The sequence below is a fragment of the Schistocerca serialis genome, chromosome 1 (genome assembly GCF_023864345.2).
Source record: "Schistocerca serialis cubense isolate TAMUIC-IGC-003099 chromosome 1, iqSchSeri2.2, whole genome shotgun sequence".
NCBI lineage: Eukaryota > Metazoa > Arthropoda > Insecta > Orthoptera > Acrididae > Schistocerca > Schistocerca serialis.
The window spans coordinates 285,883,759-285,899,322 of NC_064638.1; the positions used below are offsets into that span (position 1 = coordinate 285,883,759).

Genomic DNA, 15,564 nt, shown 5'->3' on the forward strand with positions numbered 1-15,564 from the left:
TGCAGGGCCCATTGCCAGACCTCCCTATCGGGCCGAACGAACAATGACGTCGTGTACCATAACGTGGGCGTACGACTCTCGCGACTGCTCCGTGACAAAATGACACTTGCGACTAAGACCGTGCAGGGTAGGGGCCCACGCCCGGTAAGACTGATGGGGCTGTTTCTTGCATTGATAGAACTCGACCATAGCCGCCACAACATGCGTGCGGCGGCGATAATATGAAGACAGCAATGAACACAATGCGTCAAAAGACAAGGACGAGGGTTCCTGCAACGGCGCTAGCTGCCGCAAAACTTGATACAGCGAGGGAGATATCCAAGACAAGAAGAGAGCACGACATAGCTCCGCATCGACAACATGAAACGCCGGGAAATGCTGCCGAAGGCGATGTTCATATGCATCCCAATCCTCCGCTGTCTCGTCATACGGGGGAAAGGGAGGAGGGAACGGCGCTGGAGCAGACTGCGTGGAGAGCAACGCCGGAAGCACTTGTTTCATGGTGGCCATGAGCTCCGTCTGCTGCTCAACCAAAAGCCGCACTAAATCCTCCATGCCGTGGAGAAGCTTCGAAACCGGAACAACGACGCAACACGCGAAAGAACGACCCTACTCATCGCCAATTGTGTAGTAACACTGTTCACGTTTACGTCGCACTTCACTCAGCGTAGACCGGGACTGTGCCCTAGGCATGCCCGATTTTAACTGACTGGGCACGGCCCGTGCTGCCTGAGTAGTTGTTGTTACGCCGGCAGAGGCCGCGTCCGAATTCTCGCGTGCTCCCTGGTGGACGGGACTCTACTTGCGGCAACTACCGTCCGTGACGCGCCGTACCGATGTGCGCCTCCCGCGATCTTTCTGGTGGCTACTGCAGACACCATCCGTAGTTAATTCCCAGTTGGATGATGGACAATAGCTTAATACACATCTCTTTCCTGCTGATGTTCTTTATTTCCTGTCAGAGGTAGGATTTGAACTGTTATGCAGCACTCATTGTTAACTCATAATATTCTGTTTGACTTGTAAAGATATTGTGATTTACACACTTAAATGCCTTTGACAGATCACAAAATATGCCAGTAGCCTGTAACTTATTCTCTATTAAATTAACTACATTTTTGCTGTATGTGTAGACAGCCTTTTCAGTATCAGCACCTTTTAGAAATACAGACTGGGACTTTGACAGTATATTATTTGTTGTTAGGTGGTTAAGAAGCCAATTGTGTATTCCCTGATCTAGAATTTTTGAGACTGCTGGCAAAGGTGAAATTGGATGGAATTTCTTTATCCCCTTTCTTAAACAGATGCTTAACTTCGGAAAATTTCAGCCATTGAGTAAATGTTCTGCTGATAAATGACTGGTTGCACAAATAACTTAATATGTCATTAAACTCAGAAGCATCTCTTTAATAAACTTTATTGATATTTTATTGTAACCATTAGATTTTGTGATTTTAGTGATCTTATGGTGGACATAACTTTTACTGGTCAAGCGAGGATCATATACATATTACTGAAATTATTTGTAATGATGAGCCTGAGATATTCCATGGCAGCATATACTCAATCTGACAACCTTGTTTTCCAGCAACAGTTTCGTATATTGGCTTTTTTTGTTGTCTTTTGTGATGTAATGTGATGTTTTTCTCATAATATATTTGCTTTGATGTCATATAACTATCTCTCATATTTTGCATTATGTTTTCTAATGAACTGTGGCGCCAAGATCAGCACTGTTTCTGACTGACAGATATAGTTTCTTTTTGTTTTACAAGATACCTTTATTGCTTGAGTAAGCCACAGCTTCTTTGTGGATTTCATATAATGAGATAAGGACATTACTAGTAGAAGTGCTGTATTTTTCATTCCTGCCATTACCACTGTCTTACATTACTCCATTTCACATCTTTGAGGAGTTTCTTAAAGTAATCAATTTTTAGCTTGCTGACTATCCTCTTGAACACAGATTTAGTAGATTTTATATCCTGTCTGATATTACAATTTAACAAAAGGAACTGTATGTCATGTTCTGAGAGGCTGTTGAATATTGATTTTGTAATATCATTTGTTTCATTCGACCTTTCTATAAAAATATTATCTGTGGCTGTGTGTGAGCAATTAGGTGACCTAGTTGGGAAGTTTTCAGTAGGAATTATGTTGAATGGTAGAATTACTGACTGTAATAAATTCTTATTGGAAGAGTTTTCAAGAAAATCTATGTTAAAATCACCTATAACTGATTTTTACAGCAGAATCCTGCTAATCCGAACCCCAGTAATCCAGTTAATCTGAACATGAAAAATGTTGGTCTAAGTATGGAATACTGTGCAGTAAACTGCTGTACATACATACTATTTTAATTTACACAGTACAGTAAACATGTATTAGAAAAATTGGCAAGAAAACATTAGGTTTAAGCAATGCATAACAAAGAAGGAAAAGCTGTCAAACTTACTAAAATACAGCAGACATTTTATCCCTACTTTTTAGATGACAAAAACTCAGTCATTGTTTTTTGGCATAATAAAGACAGTCTGTTAAATGACGCATAGTTCCACCATCATATTGTAAACATCAAATCAGCAAGTGTAGCTGTTGGCTGTTGCTCCAAATAACGTAGCACGAGGTCAAGGGCTTCTGCTGTGTCACTGTGTGGCACCAACTCTCCTTTGTTGCTTTCAGGCTCATTGTCACTTCCATCACAGCAGTCCACTTCTTCCTTGTCTTGAGTCACAGCAGCAACTAAATCAGCATCAGTAAGGTTCTCCACACATGCCGCATCTGCTGCCATCCACTCATCTACGTCTCCTTCCCTAGCTTCTTCACATCCAGAGATTGTCTGTATCATTTGTAATAGATTTTCCTCTTCATTTTCAACTAGGTTGTCCTGAAATTCAAGAGATGTCCACAGTTTTCTCCATGATTTTCTCAGAGTATTTTCTGAAATATTCTGCTATGCCTCAGTGGCCCAATAAACAACATCCTTCACATTGGTCTTTTTCATTTTGTCCACTAAGGGGATGCTATCATCTTGGATCAGCATTCTTAAAAATTGTTTTCTGTAAAGCAGTTTTAATGTTTGCAGTACACCCTGGTCCATCAGCTGTAGAAGGGGTGTAACATTCGGCGGCAAAAACTTCACCATAATTCCTCCATCACATTATTACTCAATGCTGGGGTGAGATGCTGCATTATCAATCAGTAGGATTGCATGGGGAGACAAATGATTTTCCTTAGAAAACCACCAAACAAGGGAACAAACTGGCCGTGAAACCATTCTTTGAACAGTTTACCATCCATCCATGCTTTTCTCTGGTTGCGATAATATACAGGCAGGGACTTCATGTTGCAGTTTTTAAAAGCTCTGGACCTATCAAATTTGCCAATCAGCATTAAAGGCAGCTTATGATTACCAGCAGCATTGCTGCACACTAATAAAGTCACATGATCTTTGCACATTTTAAAACTGGGAGCATGGTCTTCTGCTTTTGATGCCAGGTTTTTGGTTGGCAATGCCCTAAAATTAAGGCCAGTCTTGTCAGCATTATAAATTTATTGGGGTGAATACTTTCTCTCTTTTATCATTTTTTCAAACTCACCCAAGTATTCCTTCGCTGCATCACGGTCAGAAGAAAGCTTCTCTCCAGTACTTGTTAGCTGACGGTTTCCATGATGTTTTTTGAATCTGTCCAACCATCCTGTACTTGCACTAAAAGACTCATCTCCATTCATTAACTTGTTCAGGTAAATAACCTTCTCCTGAACCATTGCTTCACTCAAAGGAGTACCCCTTCCTCTTCCCTGCATTAACCAAAGAAAAAGAGCTTCATCGACTTTATCGTACTGGGACTGTTTCAAAGTCTGCCAAATTTCGAGTGTTTTTCCTGAAGACGTTGCACAGTACTGTTCAAGCTTCACTCGGTTCTTCTTCCAATCACAAATGGTTGCTTTACTACACCCAGTTCTGTTGCCAGTTTAGATACATTCTCACCATTGTCTATCCACTATGAAGCATTCAGTTTTTCTATGAGAGTTAACGTTGTATGTTTCCATTTACTCATGACGAAAATATTTTCACTGCTACACCTGAACAAATACAATACAACTATTACATGTGTCAGCGATCATTAACTAACATTACCAAGCGCTTTGCATGCCAACTGGCAGTGCATTGATCTCGGACACTACAAAGGTCTCAACAATGCACAACAACAAGGGCAGAGGGTGAGATTGAGCCATTTTTCCCATACTTGTTCCCACTTGTTACCATGGTGTACCTACTTATCTGCTTGGTATACTTCATTCTAGAAACTCGTCACCGTAATTCAGGCTAATCCGAACAAATTGATAATCCAAATAAGGTCCAGTCCCAATTAGTTTGGATTAACGGGACTTTGCTGTAATTTGTTTTTCTTTTTCTTTTCTTTTCTTCTTCTTCTTCTTTTTTTTATTTTTTTGTTATAGGCCAATAGAGCTTCAAGGTGATTTATGAACAGATTAAAATTATGTGCAAGTGCTTAGTATATATGCACTGTTATGAAGGATTTATTATGAAATTCTACTTTTGTCGCATGTGCTTCCATGTGCTGCTCCAGTCAAAATTTATGAATGTCTCTGTTCTTAAATCCATGACAATTCCTGATGAATGTAGCAACTCCTCTTTTCTCTATTTTTGCTGTATGAAAGTGAGATGCTAACCAAAATCCTGTGACAATTATCACATCTATACCAGTGGTCACATGATGTTCCAAGAGGTAGGTTATGTCAGCTGGGTTTGATGACTCTAATTCACCAGTGTAGATGAGTAGTTTATTAATTTTACTTCTTAGTCCTCAAATATTTTCATGCAGTAAAGACAGCTGCCATTTGACACTGAGATAAAACTGTGTGGAAATAAAATTTCTGCTGATTGCTGAACATTTTCAATCAGCAGCTCTTTGTGTTGGTGCAGTACACGAGAATTATGTTGTTTGGTTTCTTTCTCAAACTAAAGGTTTGTTTCAATCCTAACCTTTTTAAAAGCTTTATTTCATTCTGCCCTTTCTGCTCTAAAAAAAAGGTGCTGAGCTGACACCTGTAACCATTGGTATTTTACCATCCATTACAGTGCCTCCCCACTCCCCTTTAAGTTTTCTCCTGTTAGTCCCTTGATATCAATAGCAGATGGATAGATAGATGTTGAATACTTGTCAAATTGCCATCAAAGAGAAGGTCTCAAATAAATCCAAACATTTGAGCAGTGGTAAGAAATAGTTGCAAAGAATACCATAAGTGACCTTCTTTGCATATGATCTTAATTTCCCAAGAGCTTTCATTCCCATTTACGCAATTTAATGGAAAAGATAACTGTGGAAGTAGTGAGTTTAGGTGAGATGCAATGGTAAAAAAGCAGTAAGGTGTTGCTTAGTGAGAAGACCATGAAAGATGATGACAAAGATTATAAAATGAAGTAATCATTCACCTAAAATTTGTGACAGAAAAAATATGTATCACATGATTGTCTGATTTCATATGTGGGGTGTGAAAATGCAATTTTAAAAATATTCCAGACAGTACTGGGCAGCAGAATTGATGCTTTTAAGTTAATTAATTGCTATTGTGTCATGATCCTACTATGTATTATCATTTATGGCAAAATGTCTCAAAAAGGAGCACTATAAAGGAAATAAAATCTACTGATATTTTCATGAATGCAACACTGCCCTGAATAATTATGAACTGAAAGACAGAACTGTACTTTATTGTTTCAGAATGAAGAATGGCTTCAAGAAATACGCTGTTTTTTTGAGGCACAAGATAATCCCAATTGTCTTTGCTGCCTAATATCTGAGAAATTGGCAGAGAAAATACAACAACTGTCTGATGATGAAATTCATAGAAACATTATGAACTTGCTGAATTTGTTTACAGGCAAAACTTTTGATGTACCACACAATGTTGCTGTCAAAAGGTAAATTATAAAAGCAATTAATGACTTTTGCTATTACAGTCATTACTAAAAGCTGTGTCCTACAGTTTCAGCAAGAAGAAAAGATTTGTGACAAACACAGGAACAGCATAATTCACAACAACATCTACAGAAAATGTTTTTAGATCATGTTATTTATGTTGCTGATTAACTCAAAGATAAAATGTTATGCTAGCATAAAAAATACAGCCACTGATATGCCATAATTCTCATTCAGCTCCAGTCATAATGCAAATGGAACAATTTCTATTTTATTTATTTTTAATTTGTGGACTTTGCTTTTTTTTAAACTCTTGCAAAAAAAAAAAAAAAAAAAAAAAAAAAAAGAAGAAGAAAAGAAAAAGTATTTCACTGAGGGATAGAATGTTGTTCCATCATGACGCACCACACCCTCGCAATAGCTGTACATTTATAAATTATGCACCAATTATTCTATTTAATTGATCAAAGACAAAAGAATCTGTGGACATAATTCCTCTCAAATTATTTGATATGTAACAGAGCAAATAATTGACTTTGGTTGCATCCCAGTTACAGAAAAGTGATGTTGACGTTGACCTTTGATGTATGTTACATATGGGTTTGATCCTACTATGAATGAATATGGCTTTATCAGTGATTAATACTGACAAGAGTGATAGGTGATGACAAAAAGTTTATTGACAGGATTCCAGTAATATCAGTTTCATAGTGATGTTAGTTTTACCACCGATGAAACTGCTGCGAGGCATGCCAATTTGTCAGCTGCTTGATTTATCATCTGAGAGATAAATTCAGATTAGGAAATGGTCACTGGAGAGTTACAGATCATTTCCTGCTTAGCAGTGGCTTAGGGTCAAGAGCATATTATGAGGGCAACAGTGATGAAGTGCATGCTTTTCCCCCATCTTCTTCAAAAAACCTATAGCTCCTGATTACGAGGGACACTCTGCAACTCTACCCTTCAGACAAGAAGGTACAGAGATTCATAACACATTGCATGAATTGAAGTTTCCAAAAGAGAGTACCAAGTTGAGGAGCAGTGTTAGAAGGCCTATGAGAGTACTGACCTGTAGACAAGATAAAAAAATTACAACTACCGGTAAAGACAAAAAAATTTATGGGTGTATTGATCATATTGCCTTAGACATGGCAGTGCTTTTTCTTCAAAACACCAATGCATTACAGGGCCTGGCTCCCAACCAATATCTAGTGATTGCTAAAAGGGTCTTTTGGAACTTCAGTTTCACCAATAATAAAGTTCACTGCTGCCCTTTCCCCATTCAGGATCTGAATCTGGCATTGTCTGTGTACATGAGATGGCAAAAATTTGTTGTAGCATGCTGCAATGCCTTACTAAGAATGCAATGAAAATCTTTCTTGAATTTTTTAATGTAATATAAAATATGGACAATTTACCAGTCCACTGAGGGAAGCTGTATTAATTTCTCTTCTAAACTTGGGAAGCACTGAACATGCATGAGTAGCCACTGCAGTGATGCCCTAATAGTGTAGGAAAGGTGCCAGTGTGAATGGTTTCCTGCTGCACAGTTCAGAAACGATAGAGTTGGTGGGAAGGATCCAGATGGCACAGGCTGTGAACCAGTCATTGAAAAGAAGGTGCTTGTTCAGCAACAGGGTGATCCAGTGTTCCTTGGCCACAGTTTGTCTGTGGCCATTCATGTGGACAGATAGCTTGTTGGTTGTCATGCCCATGTGGAATGCAACACAATGGTTGCAGCTTACTTTGTAGATCACATGACTGGTTCCGCAAGCAGCCCTGCCTTTGGTGGGATAGGTGATGTTTGTGACAGAACTGGAATAGGTGGTGGTGGGAAGATGTATGGGACAGGTCTTGCATCTAGGTCTATTACAGGGATAAGAGCCATGAGGCAAGGGGCTGGGAGTAAGGGCATCCTTCATTTCAGTGATAGCTTCACAGCCTGTGCCATCTACATGCTTCCCACCAACACCATCTTTTCTGACTTGCACAGGTGATAACTCTCCCTGCAATATATCCTACATTCCCGTAACCCTCCTGGCCTCCACTTCGTTAGTCATTGTCCTTACCCATCTAGCCCCTTCCATGTTTCCATTCCAGCACTATACAAACCTCTATTCCACCAATGCAGCCACTCTTTTTAAATCTATCCTTTTCTGCACCCCCACCCCCATTCCTCTCTTCCCAGCCCTCCATCTAACCTCCTGACTGCACCTAGTTACCCTACTCTCCATCTTGTCTTTGCATGCTCCCAATGGCATTTTACCATCATTGACCGCCTCCCTGCCATCCCACCTCCTCCCTGCCATCCCACCTCCTCCCCACCCCAGCCTCGTTCTTACCCTCACGAGGTTGCCTCTCCCATAATGCTCTGCTGCTCGCAGTCTGGCTCTAGCTGTCAGAGACTGAGGTCACGTGTGTGTGTGAGTTGTGTTTGCATTGAGTGTATGCACATGTTATGTTGTCTACATATGACAAAGGCCTTGTTGGCTGAAAGCTAACTTTTGGACAGTCTTTTTATTGTATTTTTCTGGGTCTCAGCATCTCCTCTATATGGTGAGTAGCAACTATCCTTTTCATAACATTCTTACATTACATCCTAGATTTTCCAATGTTTGATTTTGCCTGATGGCTTTTCTTCCATCCTAACCCAGTATCTTTTCCTTTATTACTATTTTCTGATACATTACTATACTTAAAGATTTCCTGTGATTCTCTTGTTGCCTAACAAACTGCATGGCATTCTCTACTTACGAGCCGTGTTGTATCAACTATCTTGGCCACACACAATTGACAGCTATAAGACCACACTGCTTGTTGGTGCAGTATCTTATGTCTCACATAATACCCGCTGATATCATTAATCGTATCTCTTCATGTTGATCATTCTCCCTGTGTCAACCTCATGTACTTTTGCGTGTTATTTCCCACGCCTTCCTGTTCCACCCCACATTCTGTCCCCTTACTATTCCAGTTTGCACCTATTAATTCCTCCTAATCTAGTCACTTCTGACATCCCCCTCTTGACACATATCCTCCCACAGACCTGCAACCCACTTTACAGGTTTTTTTTTTTTTTCATATTATCTCATTGTGACTTCACACCAATTTCAGTTGGATTCAGGTTTCTGCCCCTCACCATCTGCCCACTCGCTCATATTTCATCTTGTTTCCCCTTATTTCATCTGTTTCTTCCTTTTTGTAAATTTTTGCATGGTTTGAATGTATTTTTGTAAATTTTTTTGGACATAATTCTATGTTATTTACATATTTTTATGTTTTTTTCCACTGCCGTAGATCCTTGCTCCTTCTGTCTGTGTCAATACAGAAAAGTTTCCTCATCCCTAGCCAGAACCCAGTCCCACATACTCTTCCTGCATTGCTGCTTGGCTAATGGAATTCCCCCAAATGTCCTTACCATCAAATTACCCATCTCTGACTGCCAGCCTTCCAGCCAATCCTTATTCCTCACTAACATAGTTCTACAAAACCATCTTGCAATATCTTCTCTGCATCTGCAAAATTCTTCTGTTATGCAATCCCAAATTCCTGGATCCTATAACACACCCTTCCCTCCAGGAACTAGAACAACATGCACACCACCTCAAAAAACTCTCCGAGCTGTTAACTTCCTACCCCCGCCTTCGACTACCACTGTCCACCACCTCTACAATGACCTCTAAACCTCCCCCACATCTGCTCATAGCTGACAAACCCTGTCTTTCAGACCAACTACACTTATCCCACCCTCCAAAACTCCCTCCCACCACCACATAGAATCCAGAACGTAAACAGATCTGAAACACAGTCCTGTACCTTTCTTCCAAAAGCCTTAGCTCTGCAGAAATATCAGTCCTTTCCAAAGGCCTCTCCTTTTGCCTCACCCCTAAATTCAATCGTGCAAGATTTGTTAAAGACCTTCTCTCCTTCTTCCATTCCCTACACACGTTTTCACCACCAACCCTACCAATCGACTCAACCAAAGACCAATGTTGAATCTCGCCTGACTCATTTCATTCCTCTATCCAAACGTGATCCATCCTCGCTGCCCCCAACCCGCTCTCTGTTAACTTTTCAGAATTTCTTATCCTCGAACCTTGCCTCATCATCATTCCCCAAATCACTCAACATAGAAACTAACCTTACTTTTGCAGAAAGATACACAATTCACCATCTAAAAACTGACCCTGACCTTGCAATCCTACCTGCTGACAAAGGCTCCACCACTGTTTTTTGAACCACAAGGATTACCTGGCAGAAGATATCCACGAGCTGTCAGATTCATCCACCTACAAGCCCTGCCACAGTGACCCCATTCCAGAAATCCAGCAGGATCATCAGTGTCTCCTCAGATCTTTAGTGCCATCCCAGAATCTTTCCCATGAGTCTATCTCTCCCCTCGGCCCTACCATTTACTGTACTCTTACCTTCTCCATGCTTCCTAAAATCCATGAACCCAACCACCCAGGACGTCCCATTGTGGCTGTTAGTGCACCCCCATTGAGAGAATCTCTCCTCTCGTAGACCAACACCTTCAGCCCATTACCCGTAACCTATCCTCCTACATAAAAGATACCAACCATTCTCTCCACCAACCCTTGACAGTTCCTGCCCTTTACCATATGGCGCTGTGCTTGTCACTATTGATGCCACCTCCCTTTATGCTAACATTCCTAATGCCCACTATTAAATATTACCTTTCGCAACACCTTATGGATTCCAAACCAGTCACCTCCTTCCTAGTCACCATGAACAACTATATCGTCACCCAGAGTTACTTCTCCTTTGAAAGCATTATCTATGAACAAATCCAGGGTATGGCAATGGACATCCGCATGGCACCATTCTATGCCAACCCATTCATGAGCCATATAGAGGAATCATTCGTAAACACCCAGAACCCCAAACCCTCACCTGGTTCAGATTGATTGATGACATCTTCATAATCTGGATCAAGGGTGAGGACACCCTATCCACATTCCTCCAGAACTTCAACACTATCTCTTCCATTCACTTCACCTGGTCCTAATCAACCCATCAAGACACCTTCCTCTATGTTATATCCATCTCAAAAATGGCTGTATCAATACCTCCATCCATATCAAACCTACCAACCACAAGCAATACCTCCACTTTGACAGCTGTCACCCATTCCATACCAAGAAGTCCACTCAGCTTAGCCGCCCACGGCCATGACATCTGTTGTGACAATCGGTCCTCTTGAAACATACTGAGGGTCTCACTGAGGCCTTTACAGAACATGATTACCCTCCCAACCTTTTACAAAACAGATCTCCCATGCCTTATCTCTCCAGACCCACCATCCAGCCACAGAGGGGAATTCCCCTCATGACTCATCACCACCCAGGACTGGAGTAACCAGGGTTTCAACTACCTCTTGTCGTGCCCTGAGATGAGAAATGTCTTACCCACTACCCTTCCCACTCCTCCCGACAGTGATATTCTGCCACCCACTGGACCTACACAATATCCTCGATCATCCCTACATAACCCCTGCTCCCAGCCCCTTGCCTCATGGCTCATAACCCTGTAATAGGCCTAGATGCAAGACCTGTTCCATACATCCTTTCACCACCACCTACCCCACTCCTTTCACAAGCATCACCTATCCCATCAAAGGCAGAGCTTTCTGTGAAACCAGCCATTTGATCTACAAGGTAAGCTGGAACCGAAATGCTGCATTCTACATGGGCATGACAAACAACAAGCTGTCTGTCTGCGTGAATGGCCACAGACAAACTGTGGCAAAGAAACAACTGGTTCACCCTGTTTTTGAGCACACCGCCCAACGCAACATCCTGCATTTCAATCACTGGTTCAGGGAGCAGCCTGTGTCATCTGAATCCTTCACACCAACTCCAGCTTTTCTGAATTGCACAAATTTGAACTCTCCCTGCAATATATCTTATGTTCTCGTAGCCATCCTGGCCTCAATCTTCATTAGTCATTGTCCTTACCCATCTAGCCCCTTACCTGTTCCTATCTCAACACTACACAGCCCTGTATTCCGCCAATGCAAGTCTTTTTACTTCTCTCCTTTTCTGCAACCACTGCCCTTCCTTTCACCTCCATCATCTGTCTGACCTTCCAACTGCACCTAGCTCCCCACCTCATCACTACATGCTCCCAGCAATACTTTACCGCCCTGACCCCTATCCTGCTATCTCTCCCCTACCCTGCCTCCTCTTTACCCTGATCCAGCTGCCTCTCCCATAATGGCCTGCTGCTCTCAATCTGGCTCTAGCTTCCAGACTGTGGTCATGTGTGTGTGAGATGTGTTTGCATTGAGTGTGTGTGTTTGTATGTGTGTATGTTGTCTGCTTTTGACAAAGGCCTTGTTGACCAAAAGCTAGCTTTCTGACAGTTTTTTTGTTATGCCTTTCTGCAACTTAGCATCTCCACTATATGGTGAGTAGCAACTATCCTTTTCATTATATTGTTTCAGTCCTTTTTGGATTTTCCATTCTTTGAAAGAGGGGAACCCATATAAAATGTAGAATCGAAACAATGCACGAAATGGCATGATGTGAGATTACAGGCAAGTGACTGTAGATGACCGTATGTACATATGTAAGTGCAGATCTCCATCAGAGGGTACACCCTTTGTATCCTCTGGTTGTGCCGTATGTGTGGAGCTAATGTGAACTGTGTCTACATGCAGATCATAGTGCCTCAGATTCCATATCGATACTGTGGCTTGGTTAGAAATCTGAATCACTGTCATATACAACAGTTAGTGCTTTAAAGTACATTGCATGTAGGACATGGGAAGCTCAACAGCAGTCTTAGCTTGAGTAACAGTCTGACCATCAGGGACCCAGTGAAGGTTTTGAATCTTGATTTGCTTAGTTGAGCTTTTTTTTGCTCTTGGTCAAGTTAAGCCCTTCCAGCGTGTGAATTGGCAGTTTTCAGTGGTATTCAAAGAGTAGTATTCAATTTTCATGGGCTCCTTTTTGTTCAGTTGTGAGAATTTTCTGCACCAGTTTCACAAACACTTTTCTCATGTTAAACTGTTACGCAAAATTTTCATTACATATTCTTTGTCAGTTCCTACAGTTTTGGCAATCAATCGAATACTCAACTGATGGTCAGATCGAATCAAATTACCTACTTTTTTTTATATTTTCATCCGTTTTTTTATTTTAAAAGATGTCTCGGGCATGAGTCATCTTCAATATCTTCTGAGCAATTTTTGAAATGCTTGAACTACTGGAAAACTCATGTACATAAGTAAGAGTCCTTACCATACTCTTCTGTTAGTAGAAGATCAGATTCAGTAGTAGTTCTTCCATGTTTCATGTTAAACTTCATGGCAGTTTGTTTCTCTGTTATTCCACTTATCATTTTTCCTGCAAAACAAAGTAACAGCTCTTACGCAATCAAAGGCCATAGCCACACTGATTTGTCTACAGACACCAGAGATGCTGTATTAAATGGAGAAGGTGTCACGCTTCACAGCTATTGGTCATTCATCTTTGGCACATGCATACTTACTGTGTGACAGCATCAGTCTCATTATTTTGTAGCCACACCTTGGCTGGAATCTACATGAGAGAATGTGAAAGTATTGGCTGGAATTTAAATGAGAGAACGTCTGGCCACAGAAATGTTTAGGACCAGCTCCATTCCCAGCCTCTGCACCAAGACTGTGGACTCATCACTTTATATCAGGCAGAAAATCATCGCAGAGCAACAACCATGTGAAATATACATTGCACCCCAAGCATTTGTATATAGTATTAATGGTGAATATTAATGTCACATCTTTGCTTCTTCAGAGGCCCAGGATTCTTCACACTTCATTAATTTTAGAGGCAGAAGCACTCTATGTGTGATTTTTTTATGTTTGTTTTTAATTTGTACTAAAACCTCAACATCATGTCTATAGATGGCTTCAATATAGAGCAACTCACTTGACTGCTCTGTGGGTTCCCCTGGTGGTGTCTTTATGGATCACCTGTCACAAAGCTTCTCAGTGTGCTGTGTTATATGTGATCTGAAAGGAACTGGAGCAGATGAACTATTGCTCAAGGTAGAAGCTTTTCATCTGATTCTCTTAGCACTATTCAGGCCCTTCAATAAATGAACCCAGCAGACAAGTTGGTTTAGAACATTATACACTCCCTATTCTTCTAAAACATCAGGGGAAGAAGACTACATTCTTTAGGGTATTGATGCACATGGGAATGAGGAGATACGAGCAGAATGATACAGCAGAAAAAGAGGCCTGTAGAGATGATGATAAAGTGAAGAATGTACTGTTCTTCTGTGAGTGTTGAGTCAGAAGATCATGCACCAATGGAGGAAATAGTTTAGAAAGTTAATAGAGAATAAGCTATAGATAGTGACATCAGCTATGTGACCACCTTTCTCCTTCTGCTCACAACATGGGCTGAAGTCATATTCATCCATCCCCATACAAGACAGTTTCTCCAGCTATGGATTTTTGCCCATTTCTAATGCCTGTATGGACAAATTTCTGCACCAAACACTTTAATAGAGTGCATTTTATGTTTTGTGGAAAGCACAGCAATAGATTTAACTGGGACCCTTTCTCTATTTTAGTGTGTAATGAGGAAATTGTCATGTGCAATTTTTAATTTTGTATATACGAGGTGCGGCTAGAAAAAAACTGGACTGATGCTGGAAAAAACATTTATTTACAATTATTTACAATTTCATGTTATCTCCTTCAATGTACTCTCCTCTACACCGCTCCATACGAATTTTCCACTGTTCATAGCAATGCTGCAGATCATTTTCGGTAAGTCCATACATTACTTCCGTCGCTTTTTCTTTTACTGCTTCAACAGTCTCAAATCTAGTTCCTTTCAAAGCTGACTTGACTTTAGGGGAAAGAAAAAAGTCACAGGGGGCCAAATCAGGTGAGTAGGGTAGATGATATAAGATGGGAATGTTGTGTTTTGCCAAAAACGTCTTCACTGACAATGCACTGTGAGCTGGGGCATTGTCTTGGTGAAGGATCCATGACTTTTTTCTCCACAAATCGTTCCGTTTTCTCCGTACTCGCTCACGTAGGGTAGCCAGGATGCTAATGTAGTAATGCTGATTCACTGTTTGTCCCTCTGGTACCCAATCAGTGTGCACAATCCCTTTGATGTCAAAAAAAAAAACAATCATCATTGCCTTGAATTTCGATTTTGACATTCGTGCTTTTTTTTGTTGTGGAGAACCAGGAGTTTTCCAATGCATCGATTTTGTAAGAAGGTGGGATCACTTTCAGTGTTTTCCAGGATGTCAGAACAAATCATTCTTCGGCATTCCTTCTGTTCAATTGTGAGACACTTTGGAACCATTTTTGAACACACTTTGTTCATGTTGAAACTTTCATGAAGAATCTGCCTAACACTTTCCTTGTCAACTCCTGTGAACTCAGACGCTGCTCTGATTGTTAAACGGCGATCTTGTCGAACAAGTTTACCGATTTTTTCAATGTTTGCATCAGTTTTTGCTGACAATGGTCTGCCAGTGCGAGTGTCATCACTGGTGTCTTCGCGGCCATCTTTAAATCGTTTAAACCACTCAAACACTTGTGTTCGCGATAAACAATCATCGCCGTACACTTGTTGTAACA

At 40.9% G+C, this 15,564-nt stretch overlaps 1 protein-coding gene across 3 annotated transcripts in view; it reads left to right on the forward strand.

Moving 5' to 3' along the window:
• LOC126468312 (uncharacterized) overlaps positions 1-15,564 on the forward strand; it is a 136,767-nt gene that overhangs the window by 52,409 nt on the left and 68,794 nt on the right. For all 3 annotated transcript variants that reach the window (XM_050096541.1, XM_050096539.1, XM_050096542.1), the window contains exon 7: positions 5,751-5,950. In XM_050096541.1, coding sequence (XP_049952498.1) covers positions 5,751-5,950 — 200 coding nt within the window. The remainder of the gene's footprint in view (positions 1-5,750; positions 5,951-15,564) is intronic.